Below are 21,209 nucleotides of genomic sequence, written 5' to 3'. Positions count from 1 at the left end.
GCCACGTCGGGCGTGTTATCGGGCCCGCGAGCGGCGTTACGTCCGTCGTCTCCAGTCGGAGACCACCGTGTCCGTGTGACATCCGCGTCAGGCTGTCTTATTGCCACGGCATAACGACGTCGGACACAGATGTAACGATGTTAGATACAACGGCGAGATCGCTACGTCAGCTCGCGTCAACGACGAACGACGGCGCGATAACCGGCGCGATAACCGGCGCGATGACTGCCTTTTTGCCATTTGGAGCAACGAGAAATTGGGCTCGCCGATCGCGCTATGCCGTATCGATTTCTATCCCTGCTTCCGGATATCGACAACCAGCGGAACTCTGTTCTCTTCCCTCCCTCCCTCCCTTCGTCCTCCTGGACGTGTATGTGTGTTGGCGCGCATGCACCTCGCGGTTACAGTTGGTAACGAGGAGGTAACTCGCCTCGATGACGGGACAGTTGGACGGCCCCGCGCTCTTTTGCCCGAGCGACGATGTAATTTTCTCCCGGCTATTTCTCTCCGCGCGCCGTTCGCGCGATGGCCTGGCCGGCGTTATGCTCGCCTGGTACCATGGGCAGCCGGACGCAGACGTGCAAGATGGCACGCCCAGCTGTCGCCACGCAGACGCCGTCGACGCTGGCAGCCGCCACGGCAACAGGATCGCATATGCCGGCCATGGTGTCTCGCCGTGGTGTTTCCTCGGCGATCACGCCACGGCCTTGCTATCGCGAGTGACGCCGCTAGGCGCTGGCATGGCCAGCTAATAATAGTGATAACGCCGCCGCGCGCGCACTCGCGCAGCGCCGAGCGACACCGCGCCTTCGCCTCTCCGTAGCGCTGCGGTCATTCGCGATCTCGCTATCGGAAATCGGCCCTCGCTCGCGGAAAATCGATTTTCACGCTGCAGCCCGATGCGAGACTCCGGTGTGATCCGTTTTCAAACCAGCCTTTCGGATTATCGGGGAATCGGCAGTTCTAGAAAGACCATCGCGTTTGTCAGGAAAAAGTATTCCTGTGTGATAGGTAAAGAATTGAGGTGGTCTCGACATTTTGTCTTTTCACGGTGCAGAAATGAGTGATAGGACTGATTGTCTACACTCGTGCCAAAGATACGTCTTCGATTACTGACGATTAATCTCTATACTGCTTAAGCAGACTATATATGTATACATCTTTGAAAAAAATAGAAGGGAAAAAATGATTAATTTAATTATTTATAATAATTCAACAGCAACTTATTGACGCCAGTCGAGAAATTAAGAAATCTAATAAGTGTGGAAACGACCTTACTGGCACTTCTTTATTATATTATAAACTCACAACGTTTCGGCCAGTAACAGGTACTGGTCCTCTTCGGGTAACAAACTTACATAAGTACACGCAAATGTCTGAAGAACAGAAAAAAGTAAGCTAGAAGAATATACGAATGAATATTAATTATTTATATATTGCGACACAATGGAAAAACTCAGAAAATGCATCGTTATAAATCCCGGTAATTAAAGAAAATTACAAATTGGTCGTTGTGACTGCTTTTAGAGCTCTGGTGCCGACAAGTGCACCGCTGCACAGAGAGTTAAACGTGTAAAATGAAGGGAAATTTACTGAAGTTTCCTTTAGTCTTCACGTTATGACAAATGTAGGAAATTCGTAGACTCCGGTTAAAAATGCACGTGGCAAGTCCGATAATCTTGAGAAGCAAGCTGGAATTATCAGATTAACTGATCGAATTATCATGGATCTCGATTGTAAATAAATGCGCCACATATTACGGATTCTTGCCAGCACTGCATGCAAGTTTGAAAACCGCAATGTGATTATATAATATATGTTAAGTAACGAATGACAGGAATTATCCGGCTAGATATTTCTTTTATTTATCCTTTTCGAATACGCGGTATGTTTTCTGGATATCTCCCGATATTATTTTGGCGCTGCTCGTGCATTTTTTATTGCAATTTAATTATGTATTTTCATACTTGACAAATTTTTTTACAAAGATATATTTGATATTATAAATTTTTTGTTTTATTCGGAAATTTGTAAATGCCACGCTTACGAGACTATTGTTAACAACTTTTATGAAGCATATGACGATAGTTTAATTCATATTGTATCGTATAGTTAAAAAAAGAACGTTTTATTCATATTTTATTGTACAGTAAAAAGAATTGATCTGGGCACGCTTGATGCCATTTAAATCCCCTTAAATATGTCTGGCAGAAGTTGCGAAAAAAAAGAGGATAGAGGAAAGGTTCAAGTACTGCACTCGGACAGCATTGCGGAAAAATATGCAATTCTGAAAAGTATCTCGCTTGCCAGTCACGACTTCGAACTGCTCTTCGAGTCTTTTATCTATAGAAATTCGGTTGAATCGCTAAATCTATCCAATTGCGGTGTCTCCGCACTTATGCTAATTGAAAAGCTTCCGTGTCGCGAGCTTTCCTCTGTCTTGCCTTTGCGCGCTCGGCCGTTCGATTTTTCCTTTGTTCGCGCTCTCCGCGATTCCTTGATTGCGCCGTTCCCCCTGTACGCTGCAAAACGCCACTCTCTGTAGACCTCGACGTCACGTCGCCGCCGCTTGCGTACAATTTACATCTCTCTGGCATGCATATTTTCTCGATATGTAAATATGTTTCTTCCCGTTGTTGCCGTTGTAGCGGCGGCGTTGTGCCACGCCGGCGGATTTGCATAATTGAGACGACGCGGACGGACGAATCTGCGACTCTCCTCGGAGATTTCACGTGTCGACGCGTCTCGTTCTTTCGATACGACCGAAGCTCGAAACAGGCGGGATAAATAAAAGAGAGGGACGGCGATGAAAACTTAATAGGCGCAGAGAGACCGCGAGAATGAAACTCCGCCATCATTAGATGTGGAGGGAAAAAGAGACGCTTTCATTTAAATTTTACGATATTTGCGGCGCAGCATGAAAGCAGGATTAAAGACACGATCGCGGATTTCATTTAATAAATCGCGTGTGTACTTGCAGATGCATATCGAAAACTCTTCGAAAAGATCGCGAATAAGCCTTGCGGACGAATGGAAATCCCAATTTTTCGCCAATACCGACCGATACGAATATGTATCTATTTTAATTTTCATTTATTTCATTTATTTTATTTATTTCATTTATTTTATTTATTTTCAAGCCGTCTGTTTGTTTACGAGACTTTATGATAGCCCGTTCATTATAACTTGGAGTTATACAGCTGTACAGTGATGGGCAGACTGGCTGCAACACTTTTTTTTTCTTTTAATGAGTTTAGGAATCCGCATTCAGGTTTACATCTCCAAATCTTCTCCAAAGAATAGTTTACTCGATGGCCATTCCGAGATCATTTTGCGCGTTTCCGATCTATTTCTCGAGTAAAATTTTCCTCGGAGAAAATGTTTCGGAACGTAAACCTGAATCTAAATGCGCGTTCCTAAATTCATTAAAGAAAAACTGTTGCGACTATGCTGTCCATCACTGTGCATCAGTTTCGCCAATACATATGCGCGCACCCATACACGGAAGAACCGGGTTAGGTGAAAATAATTAAAATTAAAATGTAGCTGTATATATATAGTAAATAGTAGGGGCATCTACATTGTTTTGTGATGCAACATTCACTAAGTTTGCTGCACAAAACGCATATAGTTGTCTCCATTACTTATCAGAACAATGTGGGTACAACCACAGATATAGCTGCCCTAAATATTACTATTTATTGGGGTTGTGCCAACCCTAGTTAAACATGCGGTAACCATATCGGTCTCTCCGCGTAGAAAAAATTTCCGGATTCAATGCTATTACACTTGAATGTACCATGAAATAGGATCAATGTAGCGCCAATTATATTTATTATATAGAGAAAGAAATATTTTAATCTTAAATGAACAATTCTAAAATCTAGAATAAAATAGTATGTATCGTCTTTTGTCGAATGTCGCGGTACGATGCTAACTTCGCGCGTTGTAAGATGGAGGGAAAATTTACTCTAAACGCAAGAATATATAAACTTACTTTTACACAAGTTACTCTTGTCTTCATACAATAAGCCAATCTCTTTTAATTCGATAGAGGAGAATAAGAATTATTGATTTTATTTTGATATTGTCTTATTTCTATGCTAAATGAGGTTGTGAGAAATATAAATGCGTCAAGAATATTTTTGTCTCACAATCAGTGATAGAAATCCTTTCTGAAGATGCGGTTGCGAGCGGCTCGCGTAAAGCCAACGACACACGATACAATTTTTCTTACTGGATTGCTTACGTAAACCAATAAGGATGCAGAGTTTTAAGCCAGAATGCAGAGTTTTCGATCAGATGACTTAAGGCTAAATCCTGATTGGCTCTCGTAAGCCATCCAGTAGGAAAACTAGTATCGTGTGCCGTTGGCTTTAGAACAGGCGACCTAAAGCTAAATCCTGATTGCCTCACGTAAGTAATCCAGTAGGGAAAAACAGTATCGTGTGCCGTTGGCTTAAAACTGCGTGTTACGCGAGACTCGCGATACTTGGAGATACGTACTCTCTAAAAATCAATCGGTGGATCGTCACTGAAAACGGTGAACATTCACTGATTCACTGAATTATTCAATACTACGCTTATAACTGTTTTCAGTGACAATGCACTGATTGACTTTTAGGCCTAGTTTCACCAAACGTCGCTTAACTTTAATCTTAGTTTAATTCGTGTTTGTCTCTTTCTAAAGCAACAGTTGGAAAGAGACCAAGAACGAATTAAGCTAAGCTTAAACAACGTTGGTGAAATCGGACTTTAGAGAGTATCTTAATTTTTCGCGAGTTTCCGTCTGAGCCACGCACACACGGAAACTTTTTTTGTTTTTCAATTTTCATTTCCTCCGCGGTATCGCGGAATGAAAGATTAGATGCGATCGTAGATCCTCGGCGTTCAACCGAGATCTCTTGGCCGCGGCGACCGGTGGCATCCCGTCTGCCTGCCTGCCTGCCTGCCTGCTTGCAGTATTTGCATCATGCAATCGCTACGCAGCTGTGCGTCTGCATAATATATCTGCCGAGTTGCGTAACGCAACAGTGGAATCGTCGCCGAGAACGAGGGACGGTCGTGTCGAACGGCGATTGGGAGGAACGGCCGAAAATGGCGGTCGTTGAATTCTAGAAACTACGGGCTCGGCCCTCGCTCCTACCACGCCGATTGGCCGATTCGTCCTTGGTCCTCGCAGGGGGTCGAAAGCGCTTCCTTCTCCGTGCCGGAGAAGCGTCGCCATCCTGTGGCGAGCCACCAAAGCACGGAAAGCCCCGCGCGAGCGAATTATTCATCGAAACCCACCCTCCGGGCTACCCACCCTCCACCCTCGGGCTGCCCCTATTTCGGGGCCGTGGGGCTGGTAATTTCTGGCAGGAGCGCGATTTTATCGGCCGCGAATACGCAAGGGTTGACTTGCGAAAAAGCTCGCGGGGGATGACGATGGCACTGCTTGTCCCTCGACACGGAGATGCTTAGTTTTTCAAAATTGATAAATTTTGCAAATTACATTTACGAGAAACGAGGAGCCGATTGGACTTGCCCAAGGCAAGATGTAGATAGCCAAATAATTATTAATATGTGAATTCTTATACCGTTTTCCACCTGTACTGCGCGCCGGTTTAAATTACGCTTAATTGGTCAAGTTTATAAATTTGCAAAACTCCATTTGTTGCGAGTGTTCTGTTCTAACTATAGATAAACTATAAATTCCGCAACTTTTACAATGGAAATTTATAAATGGTCGAAACCCGTTTTCATATTTGCAATATATTTTTCTCCACACACTTTTACGCCGCATTAATAGTTTGCTTGAGATTTTTAAAGATCCCTCGCCAATTCTATCGAGACTCGACGAACTTCCTAAATGACAATGAAATCTCCCAGATTGATTTTGGAAAAGCACAGAATAGCTATCTGACCTCTAGATAGTTTCGGAAAACTACGGGATGGTTATTCTCGTCAGTAGCCATACATACATAATTCATGATGAAACGGTATTAAATTAACGTGGGATGTTCGCGGTCTTCGTAACTACGTAACTCCGTATCTACGCGAAGATAATGCCGCGACTTCAAAGCAGCGTTCAAAGCAGCGTTCTTGCTCTAAAAACACCTGATAAAGAAATAACATTGTTACGAGTAACCGTGGTATCGGTGCTTTCAGAAAGGTGCCAATATTTTTCCCCGCCTTTCAAGGGAGAAAATGATGTTTATTAAATAATTAAGAGATAGAATTAATTAGTCAATTATTTTCACGAAAAAGCTAGTCTCTTTGAGTTATCTCGCAAGGCTGTTTCTCACTCTCTTTCTCCTGTTAGTTTTTTTATCATTACATTTTATTTACACGCGCCACCGTGCTCGGTATCTACAAAGAAGCGAATGGCTCAATTTATCTGCGGATAGAAATGAGAAAGGGGAAGATTTACGGAAGATAACGGTCCATCGGGAAAGCTCTATGTCACGATAAAGAGCGCTATCGACAAGTGACCTTACTTTTCGGCATTCTCTTCGCTCTCGATCGCGTCATATTGCGAAAGCCGACCCTTCAGATTTCTTCCAACTACACTCCCCGCACTCGTTATTTCTGCTTCATCTCCGCGGTGAAAGTTTCAATTTAAACGGAGAAACAGTTTCGACGAGAAAAACAGTCGAGAGGGAGTGTTCCTGACAAGCGTTCCTATTTTCAATTTAACCGCAATACACATCTCTCGTGTGATCCATACATGCAAACTCGGATCACGCAGAATCGTCGCGTACGTGTGTCCACGTCGAACGTACGCGCCCGACCACGTGCGCGTACGCATTCGGTGACGCAACGTGTACGCGATGACGTAACGGCGGTTGTGCGTGCGAGAGAGGGAGAGAGAAAGGGGAGCAGAAAGGAAGAACGAGAGAAGACGTGCGCGACATCGAGTCGAGGTAGCGAGTCTACAACAACGGAGCACGACGGCGATGACGCTGCGGGCTGCGCTTGCGTGCGCCCTCGTTCTCTCCTCTCGCGCACACAGGCACACACGCTTCGGAGGCGCGCGCGCGCGCGCGCGCGTGTGCGTCCGCCGCTGTCTTTCACGCTCCTTGCACCCCCGTATTAGGAATACGGTCTGGCCGTCTCGCGGAATCTCGCATATCGCCCTCGCGTACACACAATCGTCGCGCTCCACCTCGTCCCATTGCGCTGCCGGCCGTCGGACAGCTGCGCGACGAGCGTGACTGCCGCGAGTGTGCGTCGACGAGGTGCCAAGGTGTGTTGTCACGTGACGACGACACTGTCGCGACCACGGGGCTCGGTCCCTCGAGTCTCGAAGGGCGGAGGAAATCGACCCCCTTGTCCTGCTGGGTGCTCGCCAACACCATCGCGCCGACGTAACACCGCGCACTGTGTTCAACTGACGACTCCGGGTCCGCGGGACGAGACGAGATTAAACTCGGCCGGGGGCAGCGGGACGGCGTAAATACCGCGGCGTAAGATCGATAAGGGAATACGAGGGAGCCGCGCCGGAGTCCTCCCGTATTTCGCGCTCGCCGTCCGTCGGCCGTTGATGGGAAAAGTGGGTCGACCTACCGCAACACGTTGGTGGAAGGTGAGTGTCTCCGTCGTTACGTCACCGCCACGTTATCGGCCAGAGCAGAGCGGAGTCGCGTTATCGCGGGGGAGGCGACGCGAGTGGCCGAGGTACTCTCTCGCGCGGTTGCGGCGCGAGCGTAGGCCTCTCCGGCCGAGAGGCCTCCACTCTCGTAGGTGTGTCAACGTGCGATTTCCAATCGGGAGGTGCATGCGTGCGTGCGTGCGTGCGTGCGTGCGCGTTGCCGCAGCGTGTTCCGACAGCACGCGCCAGTAGGGGCGCGATCCGCCAGAGGTAGGGTCAATTACGGGATAATTACGGGAGCGACTGAAGCGTGTGACCTCATCCTTCGCGTTTCTCTCCCGTTCTAAGTGAACCTCTCAAGACGCTCGCGACAGCCGCGGGCTTACGCCTCGTCGAGAGATACCCCGGTGTCGCGGACGACCGTCCCGCATGACGTTACGTCGCGCACGAAGTGAGCTTGTGCCATAAATGAGAGAGCAGTATCTCCGCCGATCGATTTCGTGTAAGAAGCAGCGCTGGTCGGCGCGGCCGATGGTATCCGATAAGCGTCTTCGGGGCAATTTCCTGACAGAAATATCCGGCGGAGATGCATCCCGCGCGATAGCGTTAGCTCAGGCGAGAGATTTAATCTTCGCTGCTTGCCGCGCGACGCCGGCGTGTGCACGCACGTAATACTGGAAATAGAAGTTCGTAATGATGATACGGCGGAGACCTTGGCGTCCATCGTCGACGGAACAGCACGCGCTGGGACGGACGTAGACTTTCGTAATGGCATTTAATCGATATCGAGTCGCTGTTTCAAAGTCACACGCCTATGCCCGCACACGGCGCGTCTGCCCGTGGCGGTAACGTTGAAATAACGAAGCCTGAGCGAGTCTCATTCGCGATATTTAACCACAACCATTTGCAATTTATGGTGTTCTCTCGTTTAAAGTACATCTGGTCTGTCGGTTATAATTCTTGTACTCTCGCTGTAAAGTTTCTAATTGGACGTTATTGAAGTTGTCCAAGTCGTTACAATTGCGTCCGTAAGAATAGAACGAAAAGAGGGCGACAAAACGTGAAAATGCACGCGTTATCTTCTGCAGTCGTGGTCGTTGCCGGCAATGCGCATGTGCGGCGAAAAGTGTAACAAGTAGTTCGAGCATTCATAACTCCAGTTCAGGCGTTTGACCGAGTTTCCGCTCGTTGGAATGTACTTTTATATTGCCCCTCGTTTGAAATGCAAAAATATACATATGACGAATGTAAAATTATAGCGTTGACGATAATGCCTGCTTTTCTCGGATGCTCCAGCAGCCTCTTTCGCGCGATGCGAGCGAATCGAGGAAAAGTGACCTTAGCTCGCGGCGATCGTATCGCAGCGATTACGATTACCTACTTCCTCGCCGCGGTGCTAAACACGATCGATCGTGGAGAAATCTTCCCGCGGGCCGCTAACTGGACTGCCTAGATATAGAGACGTGAAATAATTTATTACACCGGTAGTATCCGCGTTTAAAAGCCGCGGATTCACGGGCGCGTCGCGCAGATGCAGATTAGACGGCACCGATCACGGGTGCGCGCTGCGCGCCGAGGGTCGTTAGACGTGACTTCGAAATGACGACAACAATAGGAGGACTCTCGATGCGATCTCTCGTTCCCAGAGTTGTTACACGCCGCCGTTAATTTCGTACCCGATCGCGATAACCTACGCGACACACGCGTGGCGGATCGTAGCCGCGGATAAATCAATATCTAATGGCCGTATCACACTTGCGGTTCGCGTTGGCCGTTGCCGTTGTTATTGGACCAATAAGTGTCTGGCTATTCTGAAGCCGCAAGCCGCCGTTGCCAACCGCTGTTCTCTGATTTGTCGAGACCATGGAATCTGAATGACTACGTTTCCACCGAGGGACAGAGTCGGGCTAGAGTCGGGTCAGAATCGAGTTGTGGGCGCTTCGGTGGAAACACCAAATTCAAACCTGAACCCTGCCTTATAAAATTTTAAGGTAAAACAGAATCGAGGTAAATCAAAAAGCTACTTGTTACTATTTAACATGTTGGCAACACTATAGGAACCTAACAAGACTCTTGTCGTTTCCACCGAATCTCATTTGGTCCACCGAACCACATTTAATTCATCGAATCTCATTAACCTCAAAATTTTATAAGGTAGGGTTCAGGTTCGAGTTTGGTGTTTCCACCGCAAGAGCGCTCACCCCAACTCGACTCTGACCCGACTCTAGCCCGACTCTGACCCTCGGTGGAAACGTAGTCATAGTAAGAATAGACTGCGCGTTCCCTACCTCACCCGTGTGAAAACATGTACGAACTTTAGAACGAGATAGCTGGTGCGGGGCCGTATCTCATCCATGGACTTATATACGAGACTGCGCCATCCGTAGGAGGCGTCGGTCGTAGGATAATAGAAAGAGAGGAAGAGCTGAAGTGAGTCAATGTGTCTCTGTCTGACTTGTTGGTTTTCTCCCCACTCTTAACGCTGAACGAGAGAGAGGGAGAGTATGACTCTTTTGATATGTCTGCACTCTAATGTTTAGGACAGCGCGTCCATAGGGATGGCACAGTCTGGTGTATGACCTCATCTTTGTCTAGTAGAAGCAGTGGGGATAACAGAAGAGTAGGGGAATGATAGAGGTTAAAGGATAAGCATGGTAGCCATATTGAATTTTTGCCCCACTCCAGACATTGATAGACGGAGAGAGAATAAGGTCCCAAGTATGTTGTCTCTTTCTAAAGTTCGTACACTTCTGCAGCCAAAATGCGCGGTCTATATATTATACGTGTATCTATGGCCGAGACGCCAGCAGCCAACGGCAACGCCAACGCGAACCGCCAGTGTGATACGGCCATAAGACGCCATGACTTCGGCGGCCACGACCGCGCGAAGAGGATATAATATTTGGACAGGCGGTCGCTGCGTTAAGTCATTTAACGCCGACGTCCGATAAACCTGGCCTAGTAATTTGCGCCGCGCGACAATTTCGCGGCGCGTGTAAACACAATGAAAGCGCGCCGCGGACTCGTAAAACAAACGAGAGGGCGGCGATGTAGGTGGAGAACATGTACGGAGCCGTGGCTAAATATAGAGAGAGCGCTTTTATGGTGCGCGCGCGCGCGCGCGCGGTCGTGGCCGCGAGGATCCGACGGACCCCGATGGCCTTTACTCGATCGGAGGCTCGCTCTCATTAAGGCGCCAGCGCGTCGTGCGATCAAATTCTCGACGTGATTTCGTAGCGCGAGATACGGGATCGTCGGTGCGATTCCGCGAAGCCGAAGTGCACGGCCGCGTTGCGTTCACGCGTGGCGTTTTCGCGGAGATCGATGGAGGAAATACGAGGTCTGCTGAAGAACTGCTCTTATGAAACGTCGAAAAATTATGCTCGACGTTTCGCTGTTTTACCAAAGAGAATCTAAAACAATTTGGAGAACTCGTACGATTCTTAATTTTTTTCCAACGATGACCTTTTTTCTACAAATACTACGTTTAAAGGACTACGGATTTACGTTTTCTTTTGCGTGAACTCACTGAAAAGGAACTTCCGCTACCGTAGTTAATCATGGTTTGCTAAACATATTTTGCTGCCACAACTGTAATTTCTAAACCACAGCAAACGCTTTGTTGTCGCACCTAATGCAATAGACACAGTAGCGCAATATTAGCTATCACAACTAGAGATTATGTCCATATTTTACAACTAATTTAGTTACCACGCGCAGTTTTTAGCTACGGCAACTAAAATTTTTTTCCCGTGCTTCAGTAAGTATTTTAATAAGCATTCTCCTGGAGCGTGAAATGGATAATAAAAATACTGCGCTTATTGGCGAACCGTATTTACGAAAATTGTTAGATCTGAATTTGGTATCCTCGATCGCTGCGCGTCGATTGAATGAACATTTAATCAACGATCCAATGTAATAAAATCCTGCGTAAGCGTCTTTACAAACCGCCGATAACTTTATCGATTAAAATAATGACTTCCTTTGTTCTTCGAGCGTACTGATTCTAGTAATGTTTCCGACCATGAGAGTACGTTTCGCTCGACTGGCCGTGAAAATCGGAGGAGAAGCCGGGAGACCGAGAAAGTGTACCGAGCACTTCAAGGGCAAATAATTTCCCTAGAAAGTCAACGAAGCATCCTATTAGGAGACGCTTTTTGTGTCAGTTGCTCCGTGTTTGTTAAATCGATTCTGTAATCTTATCGTAACTACTTATTTGAAGTAAAAATCGATTAGAACCTGTACGCTTTAAGAATTTATTTCATTCGAGAAAGAGGATTTAAAGAAAAACTTCACTCAAGAAGACTTCGGGGTGAATCGCTCTCACATTTCGAGAAGCACTATTTGCGAATGTATAACGCGTGCGTAATTGCCGCTAGATACCGCGGCGGTAGTGGACCCGATTGGCCCTGGCGAAGGGAAAAAATGCCCCTTTGTCTCATTTTTTTCGGTCGGACGGTCGCCGAGAGATCGGCCGGCGAGATAAGCGAATCGCCTGCTTCCCGATCCGCAACGGATGATCGGCCGGCGAGAAGTGTGTGAAAGGTAACGTGGGCGGGTGGAACTTATTGCGGTGGGTGGGCCACGTCGAGAGATAGAGAGAGCGTGTGACAGAGATGAACGGCGCGCCGGTCCCTGTGATCGTGCGCGTGACAAGGAGGACGAAGAGCCCGCCGTGGCGCGGGCGAGAGCGGGAGGACGCGGGAGACAAACGATGAAACGAAGCGTGAAGATGCTGCGGCTGTGAGTGCGAGCGAGAAGGAGCGGAAAAGAGTGGTCCTGTTGTCGGGCGTGTGACGAACGACACTCGAATGTAGTTAGGCTAAGTGTGTGCACCTGAGAGGGATAGAACGTCATGCGGGACGTTTTATGCGCGTGTGTGTATGTGCGTGAAGAACGGAGTGTGTGAGGATGATGCGTGCGTGATTGCACGTTGACGATGGTTGGGGAGAGAAGGACGATGAGAAAGCGCACGTGTTGTAGGAGGGAGAGAGCGGGGTTGCGGGACGAGCGGAGGGAGTAGTATAGAGCGAGCGCGTTAGGCTGTAAAATACGCTGGTGATGGGAGAGGAGAGAAAGAGAAATGAAGCTGTGCTCCCGTAAGAAAGACGTGTCGATGAAGTGTCGATGAAGAGAGAGCGAGAGATAGAGGGAGTCTCGGGAACGCATATTGTGGAGATCCACGGGTGTTTGCGTGACCGTGAGGAGGGTTGAAATTGAATGGGCAGAATCACTCATCAGGCGGAGTGGAGAGCCTCGCGGAATACAGTTTCTCGATTTTCCTCGATCGAGACAAGAATTGGCACGATGACTCCGCTACGATATGTCTGTAGTCGAACTTTGATCTCGACAGTGCGAAGCAAACTCTCACCCTTCGAGCAAATTTACGCTCCAACTAGAACCGGTCGCCTAGAAGTGCGATAACGGCTTTGTGCTGTATCGTATCTTCCCGTGAAAGAGAGTATAAAGGGGTGGGATTGACAGATAAAAGCCGATCTCTGTTTAACGTGTTACGATAAAATGATGGAAATATTTTCTGCGATAACAATTATGTAGTTACATTTTATTTCGTGGAGGAAAGAGCTTTTTTCCCAAGTTACATAACTTTGTGTTAAAATTTTGTAATAATATACCGTTGAAAATTTTATAATAATTTTACCCACTGATTAAATAACGTGTTAACGAATGGCGTTATTTTGCTGTTTGCAGTTATTCAATGAGGAACGATATTCGCATTTAGAAGAGTACGATGAGAGGTGGTGCTGGTGATGGTGATGGTCCGTCTATGGTTACCGTTCCTGCTTCGTCGGCGTCCCTTAATGTAAGTACATCTTAATGCACAGTGACTCGCGTGATTGATCGAGTGTTTCGAAAGTTATAAGACATTTATTAAGAGTCCATTATCTCATGGATACTTATTTTGACGTTTTTAGTAGCGCACGAGTGGATAAACCTTCGTTTTGCGACTTCTTTCTTTCTGCGATATAAAAAAGTATGAGATTTTCGAAACGTTTGATCCATTCCTCGAGTAACTGCGGGTTTATTCTTGGGGGAATCGACCGCGAGGTGTCGTGGTATCGCGACGGTGCTTTCGCAACCCAATTATCGCTGCCGACTTTATCACCGGTATATGGGCAACCGTCAGTTGAGTAATGAGCGTGGAGAACCGGTGCAACAAGTATCCCAAGAGTCCGGTAGTCGTACGCAGGTCACCATCGATCGTGTTCGATTAAACGTCTGGCTCGATCAATAGTGCACTTTTAAAGCTGTAATTTCCATCTCCTCTTTTTGCGTCACCGATTCTTGCCTTTTGCGCACACCGAGGCAGACTATTTCGTATCTCGGCCGTCCATTAATAGAATTGCTTTTCCCGAGGTTGTGTCAATATCCGCGCGCACAAACGCGTCGGTTCCAATACTAATTGATAAGTATTTTATGTTATTTCGAAGTTACATACAGATGTTTCTCTCGTATACGTTAAACCTCATATACACGGCGGAAAATGTATTCGACGTTAACATTTGGGCTGACGTCGCGAAATCAAGGTCGCACGCCACGTGATTCTCAGAGGTGGGATTAATGCGGGACGATCTAAAGGGGTGAAGTGAAATGGAGGGCAACTAGTGTTCTGAAGGGAAGCGAGTTCGGGACAATGTGCGTATTCATTACCATGGCAGCTCCGTCATTTGGTTCCATAACATGGTATAATTACGATGCAAATTGATTCAAATCTCGAGATCAGCGCATAGTTCTACAAACTGATATCATTTTATATAAAGTGATGTTAGTTCCTATAATATAATTTAGTGTTTCCCCTCGGGGATTACAAGGCATTTTTGAAGGAACGTACCCAAACCTTATACGTTAATTTATATGTGATGTTAGTGCATATAAAAGTACGAGCGAAAGCGAGAGGAAAAAATCGGGAAAAGAGGGAGAAACTTTTACGTAGCATGTATAATAAGAAAATTGATACATAAAATATAAACTAGAATGACACACTGTATTCTTTTAACGTAAAGAATTATTTAACGCCAGTACACGATTAACCAACGTAGAAAGATTGTTAAACGACACTAACTGGCAAATTCTAATTAAAGCAATTTACCGCGAAAAATATTACCTCAGCCCCAGGGTTTGAACCTGGACTTCCCTGCACTCTAGGCGGCGGGCGTCTCACCAGTTCGACCACTGAGGCATGCGGTAATATTTATACTTTGTATACTGTTACATAAAATATCTTTTTCACGCATGAAGTACGTATTACGCTATAAAAAGTAGTTCCGAGATATGGCATTTCTAATTTTGATATTCGAGAAATGAAAGCTAATATAACGACGATAGCAGCGATCCGCCGCTATCATTTATACGCGCTATCGATAAAGGCCATTAAGGCGCGCGACGTGAAGAATCGAAGTAGCCAGACGTCGCTAAAGTAACCTTCGTGGAGCGTAACCGCTAAAATATTCAGCGGGGAGCTGGCTACCCGGGAGATTATATCGGACTTCTTCGGTGCCTCTTCGCGGGGAACAGTGCCATAAATCATGTATGCCAGTCGCCTTCCGCCACGTAAATTTATCGATTCCACGCGGGGCCTTTCAATTTCAAGAGGCGACGCCGCCGACGTCACGACGCCGGGGAAGGAGACGTCACGGACATGTTTGCGTGATAAATCTTTCGCGTTATCACGCATCGAATGCGCCAAACGTTTCTATCAGTTAAGAGCCCTTATGTCCATTTTCGTCCGCGATCGCGCTCGCGATGCTCGCGATGTCACGCGAATTAATCGTCGCGCATTCGCGACTCCATGAAGGTCCAGGTGCCCATCCTCATGTCACTTTACGATTGCACGCGAGCATGTAGCGATCTAGCCACTATATTGGGGCTGTCACGGACTAGTTACTAATTGGCTTTAAGTACTACGCAAGGCCGTGGCGTTACGGCGGCACGTTCCTCGGAGATGGAGATGTCGGTCGATCGAAGGACAGTTATTTCAGCATTCGCTGCGCGGCAATGGCATTTACGGAGAGCATCCGCCGAACTGGTTTTCTCCGGTAGGCTTCGATAATGCGACAAGCGGCACTCGTTTCGTGGAAAGTTATTGCGGGTAGAAATACCGCGGGCGATTTCTTCGCGACCGGTGCGACACTCGAAAGCTCGAGGAGTTTGAGATTACACTGAAATACGTAACGATTTGGACAATTGGGATACGACTGGGATTCGGGCGGCTAACACGTTATTTTTCTTATTTCTCAAAGTCATATGCGTTAGTTAAGTTTGAACGTTATTGAGTTTCTCTGCGACCTGAACGATATCTTTTACAAATAATGTTAAATAATTTACAAATTTTCCAAGTTAAAGGCTGTTTAAATTTTTTTAATTACGTTGGTCGATGACATCAATCACGTTGGACACATTCACACGTTTAAAGGCGGTTATGCGTTAATTGCGATTCGCAGTTTATGACGACCGAGGATAGCATGAGCGACGACGTATTCGAAATGGACGACGAACGCTCCTCCACCGTCACGAATGTCGTTTCCGGAGGCCTCACGCCCGCAACCGTGGAACGACCCCTCGAGAAGACACCCTCACCTACCGGATACCGCGATTATAAGCCACCTGCCGAGGTGCTCAGTAACAACTACAGCACGACTTTTAGAACAACGAGCGACTTCGACAGCGTAAGAAGCGCTTTGAAGAAGGACCAGGAGAGAGACGATAATTTCGCGCACAAGGTACGCCATTTAGCACGAGCCCTTAAAGAAATTATCTAGTGTTAACCCTTTCGTGACCAAACTATTTTCCATTTTTTAATTTGTTGCCAATATGTTCCTTGCAATAAGAGAATGCATGCTAAATCATTGAGTCTTTCTAAATTTTTTAAACTTATATGTCCCGGTTGTCGCGAGAGGGTTAAGGGGTCATTCCACTTTAACGGCCCAAAAAACTATGCTTATCTTTAACAATTTTTTTCACAGTGAATACACCATGCAATGAAATAAATCTCTTTGGGATTTATTAGGGCACTCTTAAATAAGACAAAAAGATTTTGCCATAATTTAAACAATTTTTTAATTAAGCGTTTTCTACACCGTACGAATGGCGTGTCAAAAAAGATGCGAGTCCGCGGCGTTGATGGCTTTTATGACTCTTAGTTTATATGAGTATCGCTATGTCCCGAACCTGAATTAAAAATGTTTACTTCAAAATAACAAAATGGTGCCAGTTTGAAGAAAAGTTTTAAAAAGTACTTTTCAGGAAGATTTATTTCATTGTGTATTTACCGTGGAAAAAAATTGTTAAAGATAAGCATACTTTTTGATCCGTTAAAGTGGAATGACCCCTTAAGAGGTGAGATCTCGTCCCTTGACGGAGCCTCTGCTTTTTCACGGCAATAACAAATCGCAGTCACCTCGAGGTGACGCCGCGCGCGTAATTCGGCAGCGCGAAACGTCCGCAGACTCGACTCGTCGTCGATCGGTAGATCACCGCGCTTCCGAGTTGGGATTAACCTTGCCTTCCGTGCCAAGGACAAGCCGGCCTCCTCTCCCTTGGCAAACCCGTGAAATAATGATCGGGAATGCCAGAGGTCCGTGGTAGCCGTGGTACGGCCCCCGAGACGATTCCCCCGTCCTTCATCTCGCGTCTTCGCTCACTTCTTCGCCCCTCGCGGCCTCTCTCCCCCGCCGGCCACTCTCTCTTCCGTCTTTTTCTGCACTTCATCACGTCCTTCTCCTCGCCTCGTTCGCGAGCGTGCGAGCTTCCAGCTCGTCGTAAGATTCCTCTGTCTTCGCCGTCTCCTTATCTGCTCCTTCGTTGTCTTCATTCGCATCCGGTGGAACGCGATTCGCGGATAAATTTACGCGCGTTAGATAACACCCACGGCGTCCTATTAAGCCTCTTGGCTGACCGTCTGCGGACATAATCATCTTTCTCGCTCTCTGGTATGCATTTTTACAATCATCTTTACTTCTTTCAAAAGCCACCAGGTTCGGATATATTTCAAAATCTCCCCTTTCGTTTAACTTTCATATTTGAACAACACATGCAAAGTTGTACGGTACGCGATAACTGTGCGATAACAACGGAATTCAACGAGGAACAAAAGCATTATCAGTATGTGATGCGGCAAAACAGAGGAGTGAAATGTTAGACATGTTTTTACTGTTACAACTACAATAATTATTCTGTATTAAAACAAACTCCCACACTGAGAAAAATGTCCGATTAAATATAATCGGATAATCCAATTGCATAATAACAAACGGATATATTCAATTAAATTATCCGATATATCCGATGAAAATTATGATCGGTTTTTCGATCAAACTTCATCGGTAACTGCATTTCATCAGTTGAACCTCATCGGATGTGTCCATAATTTAATCGGAAAATGTAATCGGAAAAATTAACCATCGGAAACACCATTTAATTTATCCGATGAATATTTTGTCAGTGTACAAATATTATAAGGATAATCTAAGATGCCTGATATCTTAACGCTCCAGCTTTTTGACCGATTTGGAATCGTCCTTGACAATTCTTCTCGGAAATTGATAATTGCACACACAATGCGCCGTATCACGCGCGATGAATATTCGCGAGCGGACGAGCGGCGAGCCCGCGAGATCCATCGGAGCTGAATTCCCGATCGGTTTCAGCTCAGATCAGCCAAGAGCGATAACGCGCTTCGCGCGACAGGCGCTAAATATAGGACGCGATCGCGAGCCCCCGTTGCACTTTTCCGCGCGTGACATTTAATTTTATGTCCCGAGCCGTATGCGCGACTCAGCGCGCAATAAAGTAGAACCCAGAAGCCATCGAGCATTTTTTTCCGGTCGCCCCGCTGCAATTAAGGAGAGGGTTCTCTCTCGTGACTACTCAACGTGGAACGGCAGAGCGGCGGGCAGGAGGGGGGGGGGGGGGGCGGCGGGTTTGAATAAGCTACTACACAGGGGGACCAAGTAAAACCGGTAGGGGGTCTACCATCTCTCGAGCCGGTTCTTGCCTTGCACTTTCTTCGGCCGTCCGGGCACCTCGTCAGTACTCACTTCGTACCGCCTATAAAGGATAATTGAAGACCCCAGCGCAGCAACCAGCTTGATTTTTGCAGATTCTCCCCGGGAAGGGGAAGATAAATATCGAATTAAGGGGAGAGAACCACTTCCCCTGGCCTCTCCCCCTCCTTTCCCACCCACGTGCGCCTTCATATCTTGTTTCGCGTTCAACGGCCTTGATTATATTCCGTTTTCAATCCTTCGTGATGTTCGACGGACATTTGGTGAATGTACATTCGGCATTTTCCGACGTGCGAAAACGGGAACTCTTGGTCCCGGAGGATCCGGCGGTCGAGGTTGACTTTCCGAGACTCGCGGGCGTAGTTTTCCTTCCTCCTCTTTTTTTTTCTTCATGATGCAGCACGCATACCCGGTTGAAACTCGGCTAGACAACGCACCGCACACTGACCTCAACCGGCGGTCGTGCATCTGGCGGGCCTCGCGCAGTCGCATACCAATTGAGTTAGCGGCCGTGTGGTAATGCAGAAAGACGGCGGGGAGGACGAAGCGGCGAGACCAACGGCATGTACATACACGTAGACGTCGAGGCATTCCGTACGCGGGGTGAGCTATCTCGGCAGCGCCGATTTCCGGCTTTGCCCTCGGTCCACGCGCGTATCGACGACGCAAATGAAGAGTAAAGGCCGAATCAGACTAGCAATTGTCGACGCGGACTGGATTGGCAATTGTTTTCTAGCCAGTGAGAGTCGAATTACATCGCTGCTTTGCTCTCACTGGTTACAGGACAATCGCCAATCGCAACCCAATCCGAGTCGGCAATTGCCAGTCTGATTCGGTCTTAAGCTCGTGCCACACTACATATTGCGGATCGCATTTCAGCCAATCGGACGAGACAGCCTCGCATCCGATTGGTTGAATCGCGACCCACGATCTGCAATCTCAATCCGATCCGCGATTCACAATACGTAGTGTGGCACGGCTTTAATGCCCGGTTTCCAATGAGTTGTTAGTCATTAGTCAGAAGTTGGAATTTTATGTCAATCCTTTTTCTTTCTGGGTGAAAGAAAAAGGACGGACATAGTTCCGACTTCTGACTTCTGACTAACGACTAACAACTCATAGTTACGACTGTAACAACTATTGTAGGTCTAACTGCAAAACCATGATCTTTTTTTAATTGACGAACTTATCCACGCAGACAGCTTCCCTTTCGAAAGCAGCATTTCGAGGGTCCTGAACTTTTGCTCGTTGCCTCAACCAGAACATGGAATTGATTTTATGTTCTTAAGACAATGCGCAGTCTTTTAGTCGATCTTGAGCAAAAACTTCTCGCGGAAGGGAAATCCTTTGCAGTTACGATATTTTTTATCGATGCTGTTAAAACACCGTTGAGAGCGAGACGTGCGACAAGAATGACGGTTGATAGAAAAGGACGAAGGCTGCGCCGAGGAGCGACCGCATCCACCGCGAGAAATTGCGACGTCCTTCGCGGTTTCACGGTCGCCGCGATCTTCCCGCGTACGGCACCGCGTTCGCTCGTTAGATCTCGTGTCGGTTGTGACGACAATACGCCGCTGCGAACCGTTCCCGGAAACGGCGCGACGGATTTCTCGATAAGAGAGCTCACGTTTGTGGAGGCGCAACCGCAATTGTGGTAATCCAGGGGCGATAACCTCGGCGATAGGACGAAATAATTAAATTTCCTGTGGATGTCACTTGATTCGCGCCCGGAATCTTCGGAATGCTTATCGGGAAATTTTACGCTTTCCCAAGATGTTGATCGACGATACTTCTGGTCGGTGAATAATGCAAGACTTTTCTCGGCTGCAGATCGTCCCACACGAGAAACGTGAGCAATGAAACTTAAACAGCGAGCGAACAGGTTTGTTCTCAAGAACAGCAGATCGGGTCGTGGAAAACACTCGATCGTGATTCATTATCGTTTCTGCTGCTTGCTTCTTTGTGCAATAATTTGTAGAATTAACTCTTAAATGCAATTTTTAGAATGAACCCTTAAATGCGCAACTATCTAATGGCTCTTGGGGAGAACTCGGAGTACAATGAGAAAAGTTTTTATCGGACAACCCAATTGAATAGTGTTGTTTCCGATGGTTAATTTGTCCGATTACGTTTTCCGATTAAATTATGGATACATCCGATAAAATGCAGTTACCGATGAAATTCGATTGAAAAACCGATCACATTTTTCACCAAATATACAATTTAATCGGATGTATCCGTTTGTTACTATGTAATTGGATTATCTGATTATATTTGATCGGACATTTTTCTCAGTGCAGTTATCTAAAAAAAAACAAAATTGAAAAGATATTAACAAGAATATTATATAAACGTAAATCCCGCTAAGCCAAATCCCGCGACGTCTTCAAAATGTCTTTTATGCACGCCATTGTTAAAATACAATGATTCCTTTGGTATTAAGTAGATTTGTAAGAAGAAGCTTTCTGGGAAAACGGCAATTTCGCGATTGTTGCGTCTTTCGATCGTCCTTATCGGCAAATATTGAAATGCTGGGCGAATTTTTAGGCGGATTGGGGCCCGATTGATATTCCGCTCGAGTTTGTCGAACCAAGAAGCCTCGATAGTTAGTTTAT

The 21,209-nt window shown here is 46.7% G+C and overlaps 1 protein-coding gene across 6 annotated transcripts in view; it reads left to right on the top strand.

Annotated features, from left to right (window-relative positions):
* The window catches only part of LOC105562413 (ras-related protein Rab-37), a 146,016-nt gene that overhangs the window by 52,302 nt on the left and 72,505 nt on the right, over positions 1-21,209 (top strand). Inside the window, exons 1-3 of one of the 6 annotated variants that reach the window (XM_012013234.1) lie at positions 804-1,011; positions 13,283-13,394; positions 16,033-16,311. In XM_012013234.1, the coding sequence (XP_011868624.1) occupies positions 13,323-13,394; positions 16,033-16,311 (351 nt within the window). In that variant the 5' untranslated portion in view covers positions 804-1,011; positions 13,283-13,322. The other 5 variants (XM_012013235.1, XM_012013232.1, XM_012013238.1 and 2 more) reach the window with 5 other exon arrangements.

The sequence above is a fragment of the Vollenhovia emeryi genome, unplaced genomic scaffold, assembly GCF_000949405.1.
Source record: "Vollenhovia emeryi isolate VEMERY1.0 unplaced genomic scaffold, V.emery_V1.0 DF939189.1, whole genome shotgun sequence".
NCBI lineage: Eukaryota > Metazoa > Arthropoda > Insecta > Hymenoptera > Formicidae > Vollenhovia > Vollenhovia emeryi.
Note: the sequence above shows the minus strand (reverse complement) of the source record. Positions and strands in the feature narration are given on the sequence as shown.